Source organism: Molothrus ater, chromosome 2, assembly GCF_012460135.2.
Source record: "Molothrus ater isolate BHLD 08-10-18 breed brown headed cowbird chromosome 2, BPBGC_Mater_1.1, whole genome shotgun sequence".
Taxonomy (NCBI): domain Eukaryota; kingdom Metazoa; phylum Chordata; class Aves; order Passeriformes; family Icteridae; genus Molothrus; species Molothrus ater.
Genome location: NC_050479.2, coordinates 26,489,706 through 26,513,264, shown reverse-complemented (window position 1 = coordinate 26,513,264; position 23,559 = coordinate 26,489,706). Strand labels below are relative to the sequence as shown.

Below are 23,559 nucleotides of genomic sequence, written 5' to 3'. Positions count from 1 at the left end.
TGTTCTTTTGTAGGAAATCCTAACCCTGTTGGCTTTCTTGATTGCTAAAAGCTCTTGAACTCTTACTTGGTAGTGGGGGTTGTGAGGGTCAGCTTTTCTGACTTTAGTTAATGAAAAATTTGGCCTTAACTTCAAGCAAACAAACCACCCAAGCCTCCAAAACAATTTATGGTTCCAGGTATGGCAGGAAAAAGCTTGAGGATGACTGCTAAACACCCAGTTATAACAAATCTAATCTACCCTTTAAGTATACTGTTTTACAAGTTGCAGTTTATGGCCTAACCTCATTATTTGCAGTGGAGTTTTTGAGTGCTTGTAGTTGACAGTTGAAGTGAATTTTTGCTCTGCTCTCTACTATGTAAAAAAACCAAAAGATCACCTGCCTGGAAGCTCTTCAGAGCAGATGTGCATCACAGATGTAGCAGTGGCAAAAAATGAACTTAAGTGGAGTAGGATATGTTATAAAAATACTTGTGTAATTTACTGACCACCTGTGTCTTGGAGTGGGAAGTACCCAGGATATGAAAGTAAAGGTGCCATGGTTTAGGAAATGTATTCTTCAATTTAGCACTCCCACTAAAAGCATGTGCCAGTTCTCTCCCCACCTCCAGTTGGCAGGACAAAAGGCAAAGAACATGGGTTGGGATAAGAACAATTTACTGGAAACAGCAATGAAATAAGAAAATGAACAGTAACAGCAACAATATTAATAACAAAAGGTATATAAAACAATTCACACAGAAAGAAAACAAAGGATAATAGACAATACCAGGTGGCTCCCTCTGCAACTTTCTCAACTGGATGGAACTCCTTCTCCCTGGAAGACAGTCCCTTTCCCAGGGCCCTGGCATTGGTCAGGTGGCATAGAACAACCTCCAGGCCCTATAGCCACACACCCCCCCCCACCAGCTACTGCAGAAATGAACTCTGTCCTAGCTGGGATCAGGACAAAAAGGAAGGATGAGATAGCAGTGTCAAGGTTGCCTTGTAGATGCATGACTTTTGAAGTACCCTAAGTAGGAAAAGCACAAGACTGGTTCTAAAAGCATTGTTTTTCTGGACTGTGCTTTCAAATCTCTTTGCTCCAGAAATAGCATCAATGACTGTAGTTCTTGGTACCAAAATAGACATCTGTTTTATAAACTGAGGCTAATGTATTCTGCCTGTTTGTGTTACTGAATGAGGTTGAAATACTGCAGATTCATGAGAGGGAAGAAAGAATCCAGTGGTCTTCTCATGGTTGCTGCACAGAGATAAATCAGCAGGAAAGCTGGTGGTAGTTTTTGTTTTATAGCAGCATAAAACTGCCAGCTCAGAGAGTGGAAAGATTGTAAAAAAATTGCTATTGGGATTTAATCTGAATTTACTACAAAAGAGTAGCTAGTCTTTTCATTGTGACCTCCTTCCTGGTTCTGTGCTCTCATATCTAGTTTATTTATAAGCAGCAGATCTGCACCTAATGAAAAGATAAATACCAATATTGACTATCTAGCAGTGTAAGATTCTAATGTTCATTTTGCTGTTTGAAAAGAACCCTCATTTCCCCCCCCCCCCCCCCCAAAACTGTACTAGTTTGAGGCTGTGTTCCTTTGGACAGTAATGTCTATTAAGAGCAAAGTAAATTAATGGACAGTAGGTCAGAGGGTAGGCTGTGCAGAGCATGAGAAGGAGGTGTTTGTATGTCTCCCCTGGAACAGATGGATTAAAGTGGATATTAGTGGTGAAGCCTTGCCTGCTCCTTCCATTTGCCTCAAGTCATCTCTGACCCTCATCTTGCACCATGGTAAAACATTGGTTTGTGTGTGCCTGTGGAGGGTTGAGTTCCCTCATCTTGAGTCAGAGTAGCCTCAGAACTAGAGGAGGAGGGAGAGCGTGCAAATGGAGCAGAAAGGGCAGGATGGAGAGGGAATGGGATCCTCTGCTCTTGTGCTCAAAGGAATAATCTGGCACAAGGAGTCCTGGAGGACCATGCTCCATATCTTCTATTAAGGGTAAAGCTTTTTAGCTCTTGTATCTTGTTTTTTCTCTCCATCCCCTCACCCTAAACTAAAATATTGTTACTAAATACAGTTTTAAATCCTTCATAAAACTAGGGAAGGCTTCCCCCAGTCCTTGTGGGGAAAAAACATGCTCTGCAATCAGAAAACAAGTTGCAGCTGATTCTCTCAATTGCAGGCTGTGAAATTACAGATGAGTTCAGTTTGAGTAGTCCCTGCTTTGTATGTGATGGACTTTTCTTACTCTCCCCTCACCCTTTCTCTGTGTAGCTGGGGAGAAGAGCCATGGCTAAAATTCAGCATTAATCTTTTCTGTAACATTCCACATATACTTTAAATAATATACAATATAAAATAAAGAATAAATTCTGATTATGCAAATACTATGCTGCTTACCAAGAAGAAACAAAATAAATTTATTTATCCTGCAACTGTCTGTTGGTCAGGTCCTCTCAAAAATCATCCTTTTCGTTGTGGTTTTCTTCTCATACACATGAGAGGTGAAGTGAAATATTTTCCTGCAAATGATTTGTTCCCTTTAAAAGGAAGAAATAGCGATTAGTGTGATAACTTCTTCATACATGTGACTTCCACTACACTATTCATGATTTTGGGGAGCTTTCTTCCTTTGGTTGCTTATAGCTGAACTTTGTGTCAAAGCTGTAACAGCCTTCTTCCTTTATGCTGGAAGAGGCTGATAAAAATGATAATTCTTAGGACATGAAGATCTCTACAGAAGTGCTGTTACTGAAGTTGGTTTTTAACTTTAACCCAATTTGTTGTTGTTAAATATAACCCAAACAACTACTCATATTTTATTAATAACTCTTGGGTTTTGAAAATCTGCAGAGTTACTTTTAGACATTTAAGTTGGAGAGAAAAATACTGTTTAAAGATCAGATGCACAGCTCTGTGCCAGTGACCTTGTGTTTTCTCTTTATGGAGTGAAGCAGACCAAAAATTACCTCTGCCTGCTTTTTCTAGCAATTAGGGGCTGTTTTGGGGTGACTAGCTCAAACTTGCATGTCTAATTTTTAGACCTTTGTAAGGAGAGATGAATCCTGCTATTAATGTTTGGGCTGAAAGAAATTAATGGTTGGAAATGTCAGTAATTGCATACTCCTTACTTGGTTAAGCATTGAGCTTGAAGTATGTGGGAATGTGCTCTGCAGCTTGGTTATCAGAAACCACTCCCACTCTTGATGATCTTGCCCCAGTGAAGATACAACTCTTCTCATGATCACATCATGGAGAAAGTTAAATTTTAAAAAGGGATTTTTAAGTGGAAGTCAGCAGTTGTGGGAACAGGTATGGATTTTTTTGGCTGCTACTGTTTGGTAGAAGTTCACTGAGTAAGTCAATTGAAAGTTCATCTGATTTGTTACGAGAATGTGCTTTCCTAGAGGCAAACTCATGTCATGCCACTTGACTTGAAGTTTGGCATGTCTTGTGTCTGTCAGTCTAAATACCTGGTTTGCTTTAATTTAAGGCTTTGCAGACAGACATGGAGGGAGTCCAATATGCAGGAGAATTTCTTTAGGTCTGCTTGAAATTGGTTTCTGTACACTAATAGGATTATTCTTTCTAGGAATAGATTATCCTTGAGTGCAAGTGCCCTTTTAGCCATAATGGAGGTAAAGCTGTTTCTTAACATTAATCCACCAAAACAGTTCAATGAACTATAGTGAAGCTTCAGTTGTACTTCAGAAGACCTATAAAAGTTTTTTTTGGAAACTGACAAGGAACAGCTCTTAATTTTGGTCTTTTTCCCTTTTGTTTAGACATGAACAGAACATTTCCAGATAATGTAAAATTCCGCAAAACTGCTGATCCGTGTTTGCAGCACGCACTCTACAACGTATTGGTAGCATATGGGCATCACAATAAAGCAGTAGGATATTGTCAGGTGGGTAATCACCGTTCTGTAAACAGTGCTGCATTGCACCACTGCTAACTGCTCTTGTCCATTTGAATGTGTGTTTTCAGAAGCATACCCACAATTAATTTCTGTTTATAAACTGGCCCTGGGAGGCTTGTGGGGGGGGAGGGGCAGGGTATGAGTAGCTTCAGGCAAATTCAGATATCCTTCTGAATTTCTCAGTGGCTGTTCTTGTAGCCAGCTTGATCACTTTGGTTCCATTTGTTAACTGCAACATAAGTAGTTGCTTTGGAGAGCAAGAGGGAGCGAGCTTGCTTTTCCCTCGTCCTGCCAGCTTTCCCCAAACAGGCCTTGGTATCTACAAGGCATCAAGATCTCAGTTTCCTGTGTTTTCACTGTCACATTTTTCACAGTACAGAAACACCAGAATTAATGTGGCATCGTGTACTTGGGGGCTGGTAGCATTATTTAGTGCCATCTCCCAGTATAGATAACACAAGTAGGAAGAAAATTTCTTTGAAATTCAACCTGATATTGCTTTGATGGCAGCTCAAGAAAGCTTCTGTTGTCACTGTCAAGTACTGTAAAGTTTTCCTGTGGGACACAAAGAACATAAGTTGATTCATGATAGTCTGACAGTCAAGGAAAAAAAGTGTCTGTCTTTAGGGATCTTAAAGAAGCAGGCACTGTCATCAGCAAAATGTGCTTGCAGTTCACTTAATAAGTTCACTCCTGTCTCCTCCAGTTCCTGAACAAGAATGTGTCTCCTAACATATAACTCAATTTAGCTGAGAAAGTTATGTAGTAAATACAACTACTCCAAAGTTGAAAGAATATGAACAGTATTTTTTTAAATCTTGAGAGGAGAAGACTTAAAGGGACTTCAGTGTACATTTAAGTCTCTGAAAAAATTTTTTTTCTTGTGTTCCCCAACTAGTTTTTGTACAGAAATTTACTCCCATTCTTCAAAAGATGAATGATTTCTATTATTTTCAGTAATGCATATTTATGAAAATATAATTAAAATATGTAGAATTACGAATACTCAATTTTGCAAGTGTCAGGTTTCTATGTAGAGGTGGCTAAACACAACATAACACACAACTTCTAAACCACAGTAGCATCTACATGTCCAATTGTTAATAAAATATTTTGGTACCTTTCCTGTTTAATGGGCTAATGAAAGAAGAACACTTAAAAAACCCTTGTGTGGATTCTTTGCACATCTGGTCTCCTCACAGGATCAGTGCTATTATATGTATCTATGGAGGACTGGAGGTATTATGGAAGAAAACATTTTGTACACAGCCATTGTGTGAGTTAAGCAGCAAAAGCTTCTAAAAGCTGCTGGAACTGCAACATTTTACTTCGTGTTTGGGTCAGACATTCTCCTCCTGTAGCCTCGCTATCTACCTGCAGGTTTGTTGTGTTTGTAGTGCTCATCTAATACAGCTGTGTTTTGTGTTCTGATCAAAGCAACTTTCAGTTGAATTGGGCTTTGGAATTAAAAAAAAAAAGGCGAAATTGAAAGTATAGACTGCTAAGCCTTTTCTTTTAATTTTCCTCTCCTTGATCTTTGTTAATAATTCTTGTGTGCAGGTTTAGCAGGTTACTCAACCAGTGGCCTTCATTACTAGAATTGATTGAATATGCAGACTTTGTAGAACTGAAGTAATTGAGCCCTTAATCAAAAGAAGTAACATAGAAACTCTTAAGATAAGTGTATGCATCTCAAAACCTTTCTATTTCAGGGCATGAACTTCATTGCTGGTTACCTGATTCTTATTACAAAGAATGAAGAGGAGTCTTTTTGGTTGCTAGATGCTCTTATTGGAAGAATATTGCCTGGTATGTTAAAAATATAGTTTTATTCATATATTGGAGCTTGGCTTTTATCTTTACATTCTTCTCCAGCTGTAGACAATATCTGCATCTGGTCTGTTCAGTAGCTCTCTGGGTTCCCTTGCCTGGATCTCTGGATTTGCAGGAGGTGTTTACACAATCAATTTTGCCCCATGTATAAGCTGAACCTCACTGCACATGTGAGGCAGTTTAAAACCAGAAGCAGACCAGGCACAGCTATATTTTCTACTGCTGTGAAATGCATTTGGGAATGGTTTTTTTTGGGATTTAATTATAGAGGGAGAATGGTTTTATCGTAAATTCCTATGAGCACTGCACAGTCTGACTACAGATACACCTTTAATGCAGGTGGAAGGTCTCATTGGAAGACCAGTAGAAAATGGAGGACTGATTCCTTATTGGCCTAGTTTTGCTTTTGCACAGATTTTTATCTCAAATGGTTGGAGGTGGAATTCAGTATTACACTGTCAACTAGGTACTGGTCAAGGTTGATTGAAACTTTCACTTTTTCTTCTGTCTGCTCATGTTTAAGATTAAACAACAAAAAAATAGTTCCCTATTAAATAGAAAGGAAAGACCTTGAGAAATAAAGAAGAACAGCTGAAAGATTCTTTTCATGCTTTTGAATGACTGTAAGAAATTATTTTACATTGAACACACCATGTAGGAACTTCGATTTTCCTTGTGTGGAAACAGTGGTTGGACTTTGTTTCCAGACTGAAAGAGTAGAGACAGGCAGGGAATGCTATGACTTGTTCAGTCAGTCTGCAAATATTTAACGTTATGCAGCCTTGAAGTTTACTTTCAAGCTGTAAAAATAGTCTAAAGAAATCAACTGCCTGTTGCTTTTGTTCAGCCTTGAGAGCTCTAAGCTCTGCAAACAGGTAGGAGACAGTGCTGCTGTCTGCCCTGGGACCTGCCCCTGCCTTGCATGGATATTTGTCTGCTTTGACATCACTGTGTCAGGGATAAGACACTCAGTAAAAGGCAGGTTTATTGTGAAGTGGTGTGTGGAAACTCTTGCTGTTAATCCTTTCCATAGTCTTACACACTTTTTTTGAGGCAAAGGAGGTAGAGTCAGAATTTTGTTTGTCATTTTTGGTAGGGAACCTAATTCACTTTATCAGAAAGCCTTTGTTTTTATATATCCTTCTACGCTTTACTGATAGTTGTGGCAAAAGTTGTTCTTATTTTTCCCTCCTAGCTGTTGACTTTATCTTAGGCAGGTAGCATTGGTGATGAGAAGAAACTCATAGCATGAAATGCGATTACTGTGTATAAAGTAGGTGTATGTTTACTCAAGTTATAGGTATATTTTTACTTTTCTGTAACAAGATTGTTGTTACTGACTTTAGCCTCTGTCAAACTAGGCAATATGAATCTTCTATATAGTATGAATATTTGTATTGAATAATACAAGGCTTTATTGACAGAAAACTTGTTGCTGATGCTCTTTTTCCCTGCCCCAGAATTTAAAAAATATTTTTATCCCTTCTATTCCCACCACTCTCCAATATAGTTTGAGTTGTATATTTATAAAAGTCAAAGCATGACAGATAAAATAATTGGCATAATTTCAATGAAATACTGTGTGTGCATGTGTAAGAGAAAGAATCAGACCATATTCATAAAGCAACTCAGGTAAATAATTACTGCCTTTCTGTTAAAAGTGCAAAATATTGCACATTTCAGTTTTAAGCCCTATAATTATTTGTTAGGGAAGCAGAGAAGCACCTCTCAAGATCTTGTAGATCTTGAATGTTTTCCAGGTTTTCAGAGGGAAGACTAGGAATCAGTTTTGTTGGATCCTATCAGTTGGATTAGCCAACATTTTTTCCATTAGTTTGGTTGATGATTTGGTTTTCTGGATTTGTTTGCATTTTAATATACATGTTTTCCTCCTGTCATTGCACCAAATATGCCTCCAGGTCATGTCCTCATTTTTGAGTGTGTCCTGTCACTTCCAGTTAAATCAGTGGTGCTTTAGGACAATTTGGAAATCCATTCTGTGCCCTCTGCTGTGTCCCTGTGGGTGCTTCCTCCCCTGCCCACACACATTTAATTACATTGAACTCCAGAACCATGATGCTGACAGTGGTTTTCTTGGTCAGCAGATGAACTAAGCCAGCCACAGATCAATGGCATTGATTGGTAAATGTACAGTGTGACAGATGGGAACATCCTGGGCAAGTGACAGAAAATGGGACTCCATCAGTAAAGGTTTTCTGGCTGAATTGTTCTGTCATATCCTAATGAAAATAACACAGTTGGGAGAAAGAGCCAGTAAATTACGCTTTGGTTGATTGGTAAGAGGAGTTGTGTGCAGGCCTTTCATTTGGCTGAACTTCCATTTATCCAGCACTGCTGGATACAGCTGGGTGAGGCCAGAAAGTTCCTGCTTCTGCTGAGGGCAAGCCCATGAATTTCTGCCTGTTGTCTGTCAGCAGCTCAGCCAGAGATTTGGAGGGATTGTAATTTAAACACTGCAAGGGGGAAGAGAATTATTTGTTGAACTGAAGTTTTGGTGTTAACAAGTTTTTTTTGTTTCCAGGCTCATTCAGACAGATTCAATTAAAGCTCAGAGTGATATGCCTGCAGTTTGTACACAGCATAGCTCTGATGTTTCTGTTCTGTTCATCACTGATGCTTGTTGAGAAGTTTTTCTGGGATTTTTTTGTGCTGTTAAGGAAAGAGTGGGGAGATTGATTTAGAAAGCATTGGGTAGGTAGGACCTTTTAACTGTGGTACCTCAGTATGTGAGTAAAGGAGTATACTTGTCATATTTTACATATTTGTGGTTAAATGGTGAGCTTATGAGAAGAAAAACTCAACACTGGTCTCATTTTAGCATGACAGTTATGCTTATATAGAGGAGAATAATCCCCCCTTCCACCTTCAGTGGTTCTCTGGTAGCTATTGTGTATATCAATGTATACTCTAACAAATCTACTGGACTATCATACTGGTGTTACTCTTACTGAAAACTAGTTGTAGAGTACTCCTCCTGTGGTTAAGAGAGGTCTCATGAGTTCTGCACTACCCCATTCATGGCCAACTTGATATCCTTTAGTCTAGTGTCAATGCCAACCTTTGGGGGTGAGACAAGTCCCCCTCTCTTTTGTGCTCACTTTTTACGTATTTGGAGGATGCAGCCAATTAATTTTGGAGTTTTTTTGTGAGACTATGATCCTTCAGTCAAACTCTTCTCTTGCATGAAACTTTTCTCTGTTCCTGTTTTAGCCTAATAATTATTATGTGCTTGATCCAGTTTGAATTGATTTTTCAGTTTTTATTTTTGTAAACCTGATCACAATGGCACACTTTTATTTTCTGGTGGAGAATCAGCTAGTGCCTTGTGCAGTGGCTCTTTTCACAGTGGAAAGTGTTTTCCTTAAGAGAGAAAAGCTGTAGGATTTCCCTTGCTTTTTTCCCTAGTGGCACTCTGGTTTTGATTTGTGATCTCCATCATAATGCATGTGCTGTTCCTTCTCTCTCATTGTCAACAGAGGTTTTTTCCACAGCATTTAGGAATTCATAACACCTTTTTGCTGAAGTTTATTTGCACATTGTTGTTATTTTAAATGTCATCACATCTCTTACTGCAGTCTTTCCACTGTTACTTTGTTGTGCTTTGTGTATTGACATGGATCAGTATCTCTTGGTTTAGTGTTGTCAATAAATACCAGCTTTTTCTTTTTCTCTAATGTTCTTAATAAAAATCTTAAATGAGATGTGGCATTCTTCAAGAATCAGTCTCATTACTTTTTAGCAGCAATAACAATCTTCCTTCAGTCTCATTACTTTTTAGCAGCCTCTACTAAAATTTTTTTACCCGTGTGTACTGCCTAGTTGTTTATAAAAAATAAAAAGAGCAGAGTTTTGAATGATTAAATGGTCACTAAAGTAGTAGACTGCACAGAAATAACTGGCATTAGCTGCAAGTGCACAAGGTACAAAGCAAGGTGCCACTGGTGTGCAGTGTAGTGCCTGCTGGTTAAGGCAGGTGGCTGCATGCTGAGAGAACAGGTATCTCCCATCTTTTTTCAGCTCTCTGCTTGCAATTGTATCAGCCAGAGACTCCCAGGTTGCACAAGAGATTAGGCATGGTAAGAGACAAGAATATTTGAACTGAATGGCATCATAGCTATGTATCAAACTCTTGAATATCCTTCTCTTTTGAGTGATTCATGTTAGAACAATCTTTTGAGTCCCATCATACAGATATCCAGGTTTGAAGGGAAGGACCACTTGGGAAATGCAGAAGGCTGTACTAAGCTGTAAAGTATTTGTTTAGACTGTTTGCTTTTAATTGCAGTTGAGCCTGTATTTATTTTGTTCTTGTGGCTGAATTTATTTAAATACCCCAATTGGGTATTGCCAGGGAACCTCTGAATGCAGAACTGGCTTGGCAGCTGCATCTTTTCAGATCTGCATCTCCAAAGGGAGTGGACCTCTTCACAGGAAGTGTTTTTATTTAGCTGTGCAGGTAGAAAACACTGCTAGACCTAAACGAAGCTGAATTTGCAGCCTAAGATGGGGAGTGTTGTGATGAAAAGCATTTCCTTTCAGAGAGAAGACTTGAGCACCCCAAGCACGTGCTTTTGGTGTGGAAAGCTCCTTTCAAGGCTATGTGTGACATGCATGACACCATGCTTGTAAAGTTGCAAGCTTGTGCTCAGCTTGACAGCTGAGCTTTTTTTTTATTGTACCATCAACCCAGAAAATTTCAGCAGACTGATCAGTTCTGGGCTACTTCTTTATCTTCCTCTGGCAGCTGTCAGCTACTGGTCCGTGAGTTGGCAGGATTCTCACTCATCTGTGGAGTTCCTCTGTGTTTGCATTTGAAGCATAGTGGTGTGCCCCTCTGGCCTCCAACATCACATCTGGTACTCAGAGACAGGAGCATTTTGCTGGTCAGCTGAACAATTAAGAGTTTTGAAATCTGGGACTCCATCATGTTCTACTGGTAACCCCCAGCCACAATGAAAGCATTAATGCTTGAGCATTAGAGGTCAGTTGAATATACCTAGGAATTAAGCATGCAGTGTCCTGTTAAGCTGAAGGTGGAATAAAGGAGTCATGTGCCTGTATTTAGAAACCATGATAAGCCTGAAATCCTCATTACTTGAAATCTGAACTGCTAGGGGATTTGAGACTTGAGCAAGCAGGAAATAAGCAACTGATAGGGGTTTTTTTTCGTTAAAATTACACCGGTAATAGCATTTGAAATAATTTATTTACTTTCTGTATCATATCTCCCTCCCACCCAGTCTCAAACCTCATCAATAAAAGAACAATCTCATTATTTAGGTGTGTTTTAGGTGGCTGGGTAGAACTCTTACACGTTTGTGTGAAACAGAAGCTTGCTGTACATGACAAGAATATCCATGCTGTCAGCCTTACTTTTGTGAGGAAACATGCAGCAAAAGCACCCCTAGTGTTTAAAAATGCTGAAGAAGATTGTGTTCCTTGACATGTGTCTTTACACTACTGTATTTACACTGGAAGCAGGACCTGTTCCACCAAGGCAAAGTCAAGAATGGCTCCTTCATTCTGACAAGCAAGCCTTCATTGATATAATTTGATTATGTTGAACCTAAAGTATCTTCAGTAGGCCATCCATGGCACTACTCTGTGTGGGACTGCAGCCTTTGGCTGTCTGTGCAGATGTGCTATTTGCTTGTTTATCTACCCAGTAAATAAAAGTTTCATCTACCCAGTAAATAAAAGCTATCAGCAAAATAACTTCTCAGATGAAATCTTAGTTCAGCTAGAATTGATCAAAGGTAGAATTCCCTGGCTGCATGCAAAGGAGGAAGGTAGGTAGAGTGGCATAAACACAGAAGTATAGGTTTGGGAGAAGAGACTCTGGTTTTTTTGTGATGTGGAAGAACCTGTTAGTGGCCAAGCCTTAGTATGTAGCACAAGGCATAGTTTGTGCTTTATATTTTATTAGAGTAGCCATGTTGGAGGGAAGTTATATTTTATTTTTTAATATTTATTTTATTTTTATCTAATGGCTTGAGTTGTGAAAGCACTTAGGAGCATTGTGACAGAGCCATCTCCATGCTAAAGGGACTGTGCTGCTCTGCCTGCAGAGTTAACACAGCAACGCCACAGCAGCTTGTTTTGGGTTTTCTTACTTTCTGATGGTCAGCCAGGGCTCTATATGTTCAGTTACAATTTTAATAAATGAACCTTCCTGAATGTCACTTTGATAGTAAGAAGCATAACATATCAGCTGACAAACATATGATGGGTTATACGTGCTTAAAGCAGATCCCAGTATACAGTTTTGTATTTTAACTTGTAAATCCCCATAAAATGTATTAATATGCTTGAAGTTATCTGTGTATTAAATACCAAAACTCATAAAACTGGAAGTGTAACTGGAAATCTAACTTTCCATACAAAAAGCCAGGTGAGGAAATAGTAGTAATTCTTCCCATTGTGGCTTTTCAGTACTTAAAGAGAGCTTTAGAAAAAGGTGGAGAAAGCAGGATCAGGTAGTAATAGGGCAAGGGGGAATGGTTTTACATTAAAATAGAGGACCCTTAGATTAGATGTCAGGAGGAAATGTTTTACTCAGAGGATAGTAAGGCAGTGGAACAGGCTGCCCAGAGAAGTTGTGGGTGCCCTGTCCCTGGAAGTGTTCAAGGCCAGGTCAGGATATTGAGAGGTCCCAGACTTGGTTTGAAAGAGCGGCCCTGCCATCACTGCTAGTAATGTATTCAAATTGTAAATCAGTCTTATTAAAAACATTTGCTATATATTTTATTAGAATTTGAGTTGTCCTAATTTGCAGGTATTGCTTTTTTTGAAGACTTTCTCCTATTATATTGAAAAGCCCACAATGCCTGGTGTGTTTTCTCTATGAATTTTTTGACTTTACTTTTCATTTTTCTTGCATAAATGCTACAAATAAAGAGGTTCCTTACAGAACTCAGTTTTTCTAAATATGACCTTTTCTTTCATCTCTTTTCCAGTTCTTCAACTTTCTGCCTGAACTGTAAATATCACAGCTGGGTGGAGTTTTTTAACCTCAGTTTTGCTAATGTCATAATCAGAGATGATATATTCTCTCTTCAGTAGTGAATATATCCAAGGATTGCTCTGGCTTTTTTGAGCTATGATGTGCTTATTCTGGATTTTTATTGTATTTGCAACTTAAGATAGTGCAAAATTGAGTTTTTTCAAAAGTTCAACTCTATTAAGTGTTTGGTTTTTTAAAGTATGTCATGGTAGAAAGAAGCACTGACAGCAGGCTTTGATACTGTTTCAAAATATTGTGTAATGCACATGCAGCACAGGTAGCAACATAAAGAATGTGTTGGTGTAAGGAGATGTGCTTTGGGAGTTAAGGAAATTTAAATGAAGAAAATCATGTACAGTAGTAACTTTTGTCTACCTCATTGTACAAGATGTGAGTGTTTAGTCTGAGAGAGATGCTTAGAAAATGCAACCTTGGTTGCACTAGAACTATATGTGCTGGTCCAGCTCTCTGTTTTAAGGTGCATCTGTCCCAGTCTAAAGTCATGTGCTCAGTGGCCCCCACGGTGTGACTGTAGCATTCTTGGAAGAGCTGATGAAAGTATAAGAATGGGGTTCTTCTTAAGCATGAGAGGATATCACTGCTGTGTTTTGTGCTGAGGTGTTAGGAATAACTTGTCAGTGTGGTCAACTGATAAAATACCTATTCTTCCTAATCCCATGGAGGAGTTAAAAACACAGATCCAGGAATCCTTATTCAGCTGAAGTCATCAGTCATTAGGACTCATTATACAGTTGTAAGCTTTTTTTTTAAGTTTGTTTCCTCAACAGGCATGATAAGCAGTTGTAGTTTTCAATGCTTGTTCTTGCATTTCCTCTCTGTTTGAGGACATTGGTGATAAAAGTCTGTCAAAGGGTTTCCTGAGTTAAAAGCCTTGGCTCCTGGTTCAGCCCCATAAGCTGCAGATTTCTCCAAAGCATGCAGCTCTTTGGACAGGCACAATTCATGGGGTGCAACGACTGGAGTCAGACCAGGCTATTTGGAAACAGCCATGTGGGAATATTTTGTGTGTACAGTGTCTGTCAGCTCAGTGATACTGTGAAGAAACTGCTATCCACAAACGTAGCCATTCCAATGGTAGCAGATATGAAGAGGGGAGAGAGGGAAGAGAGGAGAGCTGGCCAACAGTATTTTGCTCAGTGATATCTAAGCTATATGGGAGTGCTTTGGTATCTATAACTTTAAGCTGGACTAGTTTTAAATTATGCAAATGTCTCTACTGAGCAACACATAATAGAACTGGTGCATAAATAAATAATTAAAATAGCCAATTTCATTCTCTGTAACTAGAATGTCTGAAAGTTGCATTTGTGTTTTCCAATCACATGCTGCTAACTTCAGTTTGTTTCTCTGAGGGGTTATACATTAAGTCTTTGCTTCTTTGTATTTCGTCTCTGTCTTCTGTAATGTCTGGAAGGATGACATCTTTGCCTGCCTTTCCATTGTGTTTCTAATTAACAAGCATCCCTCTTCAGTTTCCAAATGGAAGGTAGCTACTACATCTGCTCAGAATCCCACTGTGCTCTGGGAAATGCAAATGGGAAACCAAAGGCTCTTTCAGCTCCCTGGGATCTATTTTCCAAGTTTGGGACTAGAAGCAAAAGATGAATACAGGCAGATGGCATTATGTAGAAACAGACACTGCCTTTTTGTGCTGCTGGAAAGGTGTTAATAGTAAGTCATTTCTCAAGATATATTACTCTAAATTCTGTGTCAATATCAACCAATAAGGTTGATAAATAAAACGCTTGCATTCCCATTTTTTTAAGATAGTTCAGCCATCCACAATAAATTTGATTTCCTTATATTTTCTTAAAGCCAATGTTCAGTTGTGAATGATACAGCTAATGCTGGTTGTTGTGTGAGTTTAGGACAGAAGTTCAGTCAGTTTAGTTTGAAGGAAGAGATAAAATATAGCTTGAGTCTGTTGCTTGGTTTGTTAGATTTTTTTTTTTCTGTTCCCTGGAAAATTAGGAACTTGTGCTTTAAAAATGGAACAGTTAAGAGGTTTTAGCTTGCCATTTAACCACATATCTGCAGGATATCACTCTGGCCAGGACACCTGCAGGGGTCACTCTGGCCTGACACTGCAAAAAGAATTGGAAGTGCTCTTGGGTTTCCTCCTTTTCCTGTTGTGGCTTTCTGATTTCTTCCCAAATGTACATTGTTCAGCTTTTAATGTAAGGCTCCTGATGTAGATACTTAGAAGACACCAAAGCTGGTACGTTTTAAGTATTTGTATTTTTCCCCTACAAATGCACATGATGGAATCTGTTTTGGGTTTGACTTGAGATGTAGGAAATGTAGAACAGAGTGCTTTTCATGAAATTCTGTTCATGGAAGCCTCTGAATTTTTGTGCCAGCTCTTAGGCCTGCTCTATTTCCCTCCTGGATTCCAGTGAGGTGTGGTAGCAAATGGTCTCTCCATCAAGGAGACATTCTTGAATGGTGCTTGGTGGTATAAATGAACCATTTCTGCTACTGTGAGAGAAGAGAGAACATTATCATGATCTCACACACACACCCCAGTTCTCATGGACATTATAAACTTATTCTTGTGAATGAAGTACTTTGCATTATGTAGACTGTGAGAAAAATTAAATCAACCAGTTTATAACTTTCCAGTTGGTTTGAAACTCCAAGACAAATCATTCTGTTCCAGGCTGGGCTCTGTAGGCTCTTGAAATAATAGAAATGCTGGAAGATAAGCAGCAGAGCTGAGGTCTTGTTTTAGGTATTTTTGTAACACTTACAGATTTAGTTCCATAGGAATATGTATATTTAACCTGACATATACACAACAGACTGGAAGGATTTTTTTTTTTTAACTTGTGTAGTTCCTGACTCCTAGAGATAATTTAAGACTATAAGAGTATTGCTTCTTAAACTTTTATTTTTGGAACCTCTTAATCTATTTGTAACAGAGAACAAGGTCATGGAGTCCCTACAAGCTTTATCCTTATTTCCTGCAAATCTTATTACTGTTCTGGAGCACAAGCAGCCAGTTATGTCTTAGTCCTGGGCATTGTGGTAAGGTCCAGAGGTGCTACCTGTTGTGACAGGGAGACAGTGAAATGTAGTGTTAGGAGTGTCTCTGCCAGGACAGCTTTCCAGCTCAGTGACTGAATGCCACAGGCAGTGCAGTGTTAGCAGCAAAAAGCCCTTTGAACAAGGGAAAAGGTCCCTTCATGTGGTCACCTGTGTTGTACAGTAGCAATAAAGTAGCTGGCAGCTGGTGAAGCTGGCTTTTCCTGTTTGCTGCTTGACTCCAAGAAGCAGCAGCTGATGATCCCAACAGAGCCACAGGGCTACACTGCTGTTCAGGGTCAGGGCTTTGATGAGGAAGGAGCACTTGGCAGGATGAATTCCATGTGGGACCCTGCCCACATTGCCCTCTGTTACACTCTCAGGCACTCCTAAACTTAGCAAGGCATCCAAAATCCATAGGCAGGTACTCAGAACAGACTGGGCAAAGCACACGGGTAAGCAACAAAGAGAAAGCTGAAAGTACAGAAAACCTTGGGTCAGTTTACAGAAGCACTTGAAAATGCCAAATTGCATATTGAGAAACTTGATTTTCATCTAGGTATTTTTCTGGAATTTAGTAATAAATTAATAATACAATAATAATTTATAAGGCAATATTTAATTTCTTGCCTTCCAGAAAATGTGATGAAAAATAATGTCATTTGTGATCACCTAAAAATTATCACTTCTGTTTGACCATTTGAAGGAAAATAGGAAACAACCTGGCTATATACTTTTTTTCAGGGGAATGATATTTTGTCAGAGGACATTCCTATAAACCACCTAGATCAACAGATATCAACAATATAATTAGCCTATTTTTTAATTAGTAAGTGGCAGATTGAGAGCAGTTACTGACTCAGGTTTGTTCTGGGTCATCAACTGCTCAGTATTTTGCCAGATTATTGAGAGGGGAAAAAATAATTAAGATGCTAATTTAAGGTGGATCATGCAAATCTAAAAATTTCAAACAATTTGTAAGATGTAAGATATGTAAGGAATATAAAGCTAATGTGTTTCCATGGTAGATGAGTAAAAATAATCGCCTGCACTGTATATTCTGAAAAGCAGCTTTGTGGTGTGGGGGAGAGGTAGGCTTGTGTAGACTTGGTTATAAACAAGGATATTTTGACTTCTGGGCAGAGCAGCCAATTATAAAATATTAGGAAAGTAGGGCACACAGTGAAGCATTTGCAGCAAGGGAGCGCTGCAGGATTTTTGCATTTCCAGAAGGCTTAATGACTGGGAATCCCTAGTAAATAAGGAGGGAACAGAAGAGCCATGTAGGTTAAATGTTACCAAGCACTTAGGCACTGAACCAAATTGCAAAATCATTTTCCCTAGTGAAACCAGACGTGGACTGTGAAAGGTGTTCCTTGTAAGTGATCTGTGGGTAAGTTTTGCACAAATATAAAGTCCTCCAGGAATGTTTCTGAAGGATTTCCAAAATGTGGCTTTCCTAATTTGAGGAGCTAATCTTATATATATACATTTATGTATAAAAGTATATATACAGGAAAAATAAATAGAAAATTGTAATTACATATTAATTATGTGTAATAATTATAATTAATACTTACATGAACTATAATTAACATACAACAATTACATGTAAATATGTCTTGGGTGCAGATTCTTTTAACCTAACTTCTGTTGTGAATTGGCAGCTAATATCGTGAAAACGCCTGCTACTCAGTTTTTGGCATTTGCATAAATAGTTAATCACTCCTCCCACTGGTTCTGCAGCAGGGCTGGGCTGAACATTGCAGTGCTGTGTCCCAGGGCACATGGGAGCTGCTCCTGCTCCACGAGGAACAGCAGGGGGCTGCCCCAGATAGATGAATGGTCCCTTTTTTCTTCCTTTCCAGCAGTACAATCTAACAGACTTGAATGAACAGTTAATTTACACCAAAGCTTCCTGGCTGCTACAGCAATTTGTGGAGTGATGTATCCATGTTGTCTGTCTGTTAACTTTTTCTTCCCAGCTCTCAAAGAGCTGGGTATGTGTCCAGTTGTGTTCCTGAGATCGTGACATTTACTTTGCTGTACAGATTAAAAATAGCAGCTGCTGTTGGTTTCAGCATATCAGATGATTGCAGCAGAGCAATGAGTGGGCTGCTGGCCTTCCTCCTGAGGACATTTGCCAGTGGTAACTTGAAGATTTCAGTACTCACGTGTTTCAGGAGCACAGATAAAGAGGAAAAAAATGGTTTGTGGATGTATGAGAGGAGGAAGGATAGGAAGGGGAAAGGGCTTGTTCTGCTACTTGTTATTTGAGGTGTGATTAGATTTTACTTGCACTAAAGCAGGAAATGAAAAAAAAATTTAAAAATTAAAAATTAAAAAATATTACATTAAAAATATGTGCTCAGCCAATTAATGTTACTTTTACTGCATTCCAGTTCAAAAATGAGCACAGCACTAATACAACATATGCAGAAAGAGAGGGTTTTGTGTTGGCTCTGAGGTCATGGTGTGTTTTCAGTACACTTTTCCACAGGATTACTTGTGTTTAAGCTGTTGGAGCTTTCCCTACGAGCAATTGAAAGGCAGATGGTTAAAGAATATTTGAGTGGCAGTGACTGTTAGGTCTGTAGAGGAGTCTTACATCTCAGTCTTCAGGGGGAACAAAGGATCCCAGACAGAAAGCTAGGTTCCTAAAGATTGAATGTGATGCTCTGTAGTACCATTAAAAACTCCTGTAGATGTTCTAGTTTGTTTAGAACATTGTTTTAGAGCAAATGTAGAGCAAATAACTCATGGGGTGGGAAGTCTGTTCAGGTAAACCACTGGCACAGGAAAGAGTGGAATATTAAACTGCTCTTGTGAAATTACAGAAATTTAAGTGGTTATAGATGTACTGCATAGTTTGGATGCATTTTTAAACTTACCTGTGGCACTGGGAAGTTTTCTTGGAATTATTTCAGGCAAATAGACTCTGCTCTGATTCCTTCACCTTTATATGAACCATTGGCCTATGCTGGGTGTCTGGGGCCATTGGCAGAAACCAGTTAAGACAGAGAAACCTGAATTGCAGCTTTCCAGAATCAGTGAAGGAAAGAAATGCATAGAAAGGCACTTGTGGTACCACTGGTTCCTTTCCATAAACAAAGGTTAACAACATAGGTCTTGTCAGCAAAGTGCTCATGAACTATCCTAAGTTGCTTCCCGGGACTGGAGTGGCCAAATCCAGCTTAAATGTTTCTCTCAACATATAAACCCAAAATATTATTTTCTTAAACATCTGTGTAATTCTTGTGTCATACTACTGGGGCATTTGAATACTTAAGAATTGAAACATCTTTTTCTTCCCTTAAATATACCCAAAGCTACTCATTTATAGAGCTGAGATACTTGTTATTCTGCCTGCACCTTGGTAATGAAAATGCTTACCCTGACAAACAGGCTGTGGACTGACAGCCAGAGCGCTCTGTTGTTCTTAATTGTGAATTTGCCAGTTACTGTAGTGACCACAAATGCAGGAATGTAGGTCTTATTTCAGTCCCTCTCTTGCAGGTATATTAAGTAGGAAGAGATGTTGCCTGAGGGATCTGTCATTCACTTCTTTTCAGAATTATTCGATGAAAAGTGTGATTTTCTTGGCTCAGAGAAAGGAGAGAAAAACTCCTACCTTAATGGCTAGGTCACCCCTAGGAAGATGGGGAGTATCCAGCATCCCTGCACAGCTGATGCTCTGGGGAATTTGCATTTCTAGATGGACTGGACCTGGTCTAAAGGCTACAGGTTATTGTGGTGGTTTGGGTTTTCTGTTACCTCTCTGGGTGTCGTGTGGACTGTGAATTGTGCAGCCCCCCACACAGGAAGGAGGTGGTGGTTATATTGAACTATTTAAACTTCTGTAGTTTAAGCTAGGAGTCAAAAACCACCTAAACAATCCTTCCTTGGGAAGGAAGAATGCATTGCCAAAAAACATCAGAGAGAAAGAAGATACTTCAGAAGGCATGAATGAAGTGTTTGTACAGAGGGATCAGCCTGGCTGAAAGAGCAGCCCACTACAACCACAGTGCAGAGATCTTTGTGCTGTGGGTTAATTTGCTTCACCTTGGGATTCCTAGGCTCAGAGTGCCTTTATACATTCAGCTGCAGAGGACATTCTCTTCAATTTCATGAAAAGATCATGTGCACAGATTCCTGAGTTTTATTTCTTCTCTCCAAGATTATTACAGTCCTGCAATGTTGGGCCTGAAAACTGATCAGGAAGTCCTTGGAGAACTTGTGAAAATGAAAGTTCCAGCTGTGGCAGAGCTGATGGAAAGACATGGAGTCATGTGGACCCTAGTGGTGTCACGCTGGTTTATATGCCTGTTCATTGACATTCTTCCAGTGGAGGTAACTGGTAACATAAAGTTCTCTTACTACACCCCTGATTATTTAATTTGTACTGCTTTAGTAATTGCTTACTGGAAATCAAGGTTAATCTGAATTCTCTCCTTTACTGCAGACTGTGCTCCGAATATGGGATTGTTTATTCTATGAAGGGTCAAAGATCATCTTCCGTGTGGCCTTAACATTGATTAAGCAAAACCAAGCTTTTATTTTGGAAGCCACAAATTTCCCTGATATTTGTGATAAATTTAAGCAGATCACCAAAGGAACATTTGTAACAGAGTGTCACAGCTTCATGCAGGTAAATTCTCAGCAGCTTTTAGTCATTCCAAATTAAAACCAAGACTGACTTCGAAATGTTTTTCACTGAGCAAAAAAGATGGATAGTTAGGAGAAACCTAGCTGTTAGGATTGTTTTTTAAATAAGAAACTCAAACCTTTCTAATACATATATTAAATAGTCTATATTTCATCATTATTATCAATTAATATTATATTTAATAGTTATTATCTAATTGTATATATAGAAATCTACCCACATTAACTGTCATACAGGGAAGAAAATTCTTTTTGCCCTTGTTACCAGTTAAGGCTGCAAGTCTGATGAGAAGATAATTTCAGTGCGTTTTTCCAGTGAACTGTGGATATTGATCCTGTGCAGTTCATTTTCAGATGAACTGTAAATATAGTATTGTAGAATAAGCACAAAGTGAATTTTAAATTTGCACTGATAATTGGCTGTAGTGCCTGAACACACAGCATTCTGTGTAGAACAGGATGGTGCTGGCAGGTTCTTATTTCCAGACAAAAACCCATGAAGTTCAATGTCCAAGTGCTATGACAGTCTGCAAGCTAATTTCTTTTAAATTATTAATACAATGGGTGCCACATCAGTATAAAACATTATGTTCAGGGCTTATCTCAGAAGATGGAAACATAAAAGGTGGTAGCTGCAAAACAAGTAACAGGAGCACATCTGTCATAAATCACTTTGTCAACTCCACTATCATTGTTTGCTCAGTGTGCACAGACCCATGTCCTGGAGGGTCACATTTACCCCTCTAAGTGTTTCATGCTCATGACACATCTCTGTGCCTGGGTCAGTCACAGTAGGATGTCATTTATACTTTCATTATTGTTCATATAGAAGAAAAATTAGCTTAACTTACTGACCCTTTGAAGTCTTTTAATTAAAGGAGCAAGAGAAAAATCACAGGTACAGCTTTAATTTAGAAGAGAGATGTTTGAGGGGTTTTTTATTCCACAAACAGTTTAGAATAAGAATTTTATTAAATGTTAACTGCCGTAAGAACACCTGTTCAGAGGCTGATGCTAACACTTGTCTGTGAAGGACTTCCCTCCCCCCTCTTTAATTGTGGTAAATTTTACACCAGCTCGTTTTAGAAAATCAACCACCTTTTTCTTGAGTTACCCTGAGTAAAAAAGAATTTTAACTGTTACTTACTATAATAATGGGGCTTTGAAGACAGTTAGATAAACAATTTAGGTTAGGTTGTTCTGTAACTTTTTGAAACTTTCATGCTTGGATGTTTCCTGGGTTGGGTTTTTATCAGCAGTACAGGAATTAGTAGCAGTAGAGGTGATGGCAGGTATCTTTGTGCCTCCTCCCCCAGTGGAGAACCTTAGCCTTCAGTTTGAAGGTTTCTTTGCCAGAAAGCTGTTCTGAACTGGTTCAATTACAGTCTCATCCCTGGAGCTGTCATTTTAACAGCTCCAGAGAATTGAGGTGCCCACACACCTTAACTGTAGCTTAAAGTACATAAACCTGTAGCTTTGCTTACAGTTTTGTTCACTCAGAAGTTCTAGGTGAAGTAGTGGAAACAAATATATTGTTCTTGAACAACGAGTGAAAACAAAGGAAAAAACTGAAGACGTATGCTGGCATTCAGCATGCACCAAGTCCTTGCATCTGTTACTGCCCTGGGAAGCCTGGTACACAAGAGGAGCAAAGGTAGTGTTGTGAGGGATTAAAACTGATTTTTTGCAGTAGGAAGACACTGGTGTCTGTGTTCCAGAGCCTGAACCACCTCTGCTGCCATCACACAAGAAGCGCACTGGTGCTTTGTCACATTACCCAGGACAGTTTTATATGTTCTAAATATGCCACTTTCTGCCACCAGCCATCTAAAATAATCTCAACTGGACACACATTCAAACCAAATTTTCTGTTGTTGCTTTTGTGTAACTTACTGCACTTGTTATGAGCTGCAGGTTTACTGTGTGTTTATAGCCCAGTAGATGAAGATGTTACCCTGTTATAGGGAGGCCAAAGAGCAGTGAGCAATTTCACAGTGTGGACATAGAAGCAGGGATTTCACACCTCAGAGAATTATGTGAGAATTCTAGCATGCTGTCCAAAGCCAGCATTTTAACTAATTTTCTTCTTTTGCCCTCAGAAAATATTCACTGATCCTGGAAGCTTATCCATGGCAACAATCAACAAACTCCGAGAGACTTGCAGGGAGAAGGTGCTTTCTCAGGGATAACATGCCAGATGTAACCAGGTGGTCAGATACTACAGCAATTGACACATTCCTCTATTTGCACTGATTAAAGCACACTTTAAGCTTTCCATGAATTGATTGACACTTGACCAATTTTTCCTGCCTTTCAAGTAAGTGTGTTAACACTTTGTACTGTATGTCAAATTTGATAACTGGAACTGGTGATTCTGTTACTGTTTGTTGGTGGTGTGTTGTTTTTATTTTTTAAGGATTAAGGTATCTTCAGACTAGAATGTGATCAATGTCAGGACCCTCCTTTTAAATAAATAGTCCCAGGGAATTTTGTAATATTAAAAGCAAACAGATGTATAAAATTATGTATTACTGTGTTAACTGTGACACCATTACAATTTGTACAAAATAAATTAATTTAATTTGTCAGAACCTGTTTCGTGGTGTAGAGAGTAAATTATGTGATCTGAGTCCTGACTGGCAGTCATTGGATGCAATACAAGCATCTTTTTCCTCACTCTCTCACTTAAGGAACTCAAATAGAGCAAAGTGCAGGGCAAGAAAGCAATCAGTGATGGTCCCAAGCAGTTATCTCTGCAGTGTGACATAGAGTAGCTGTAGTGCAATTCTCCCACACCCGTGGCCCTAAAAATTTGAGGAGAAACACTTGTAAAGACATCCACGAGCAGACTTCTTTGACTGGGGAAGACACGGCACAGTTTCTAAGTCTGTATTGGCACCGGGCCACTTCCAGCCCTGCTGGGGCCAGGAGTCTGGGAATTGCTTTCCTGTCCGTACAGAGCCCTCTCGTGGCCAAATTCTCTCCTTCCAGCTGGGGAAAGGCGAGACAACTGGAGCACTTTGTGGGGTTTTATGTTCCATGTGCAAACAACTACTTTGGAAAGCCTCAACTTAATA

At 39.1% G+C, this 23,559-nt stretch overlaps 1 protein-coding gene across 3 annotated transcripts in view; it reads left to right on the top strand.

The window, feature by feature from the left end:
• The window catches only part of GRTP1 (growth hormone regulated TBC protein 1), a 36,038-nt gene extending 12,965 nt beyond the window's left edge, over nt 1-23,073 (top strand). For all 3 annotated transcript variants that reach the window (XM_054514111.1, XM_036391139.2, XM_054514112.1), the window contains exons 4-8: nt 3,779-3,903; nt 5,628-5,724; nt 19,995-20,167; nt 20,280-20,465; nt 22,582-23,073. In XM_054514111.1, the coding sequence (XP_054370086.1) occupies nt 3,779-3,903; nt 5,628-5,724; nt 19,995-20,167; nt 20,280-20,465; nt 22,582-22,671 (671 nt within the window). In that variant the 3' untranslated portion in view covers nt 22,672-23,073. The remainder of the gene's footprint in view (nt 1-3,778; nt 3,904-5,627; nt 5,725-19,994; nt 20,168-20,279; nt 20,466-22,581) is intronic.
• The last annotated feature ends 486 nt before the right edge of the window (nt 23,074-23,559 follow it).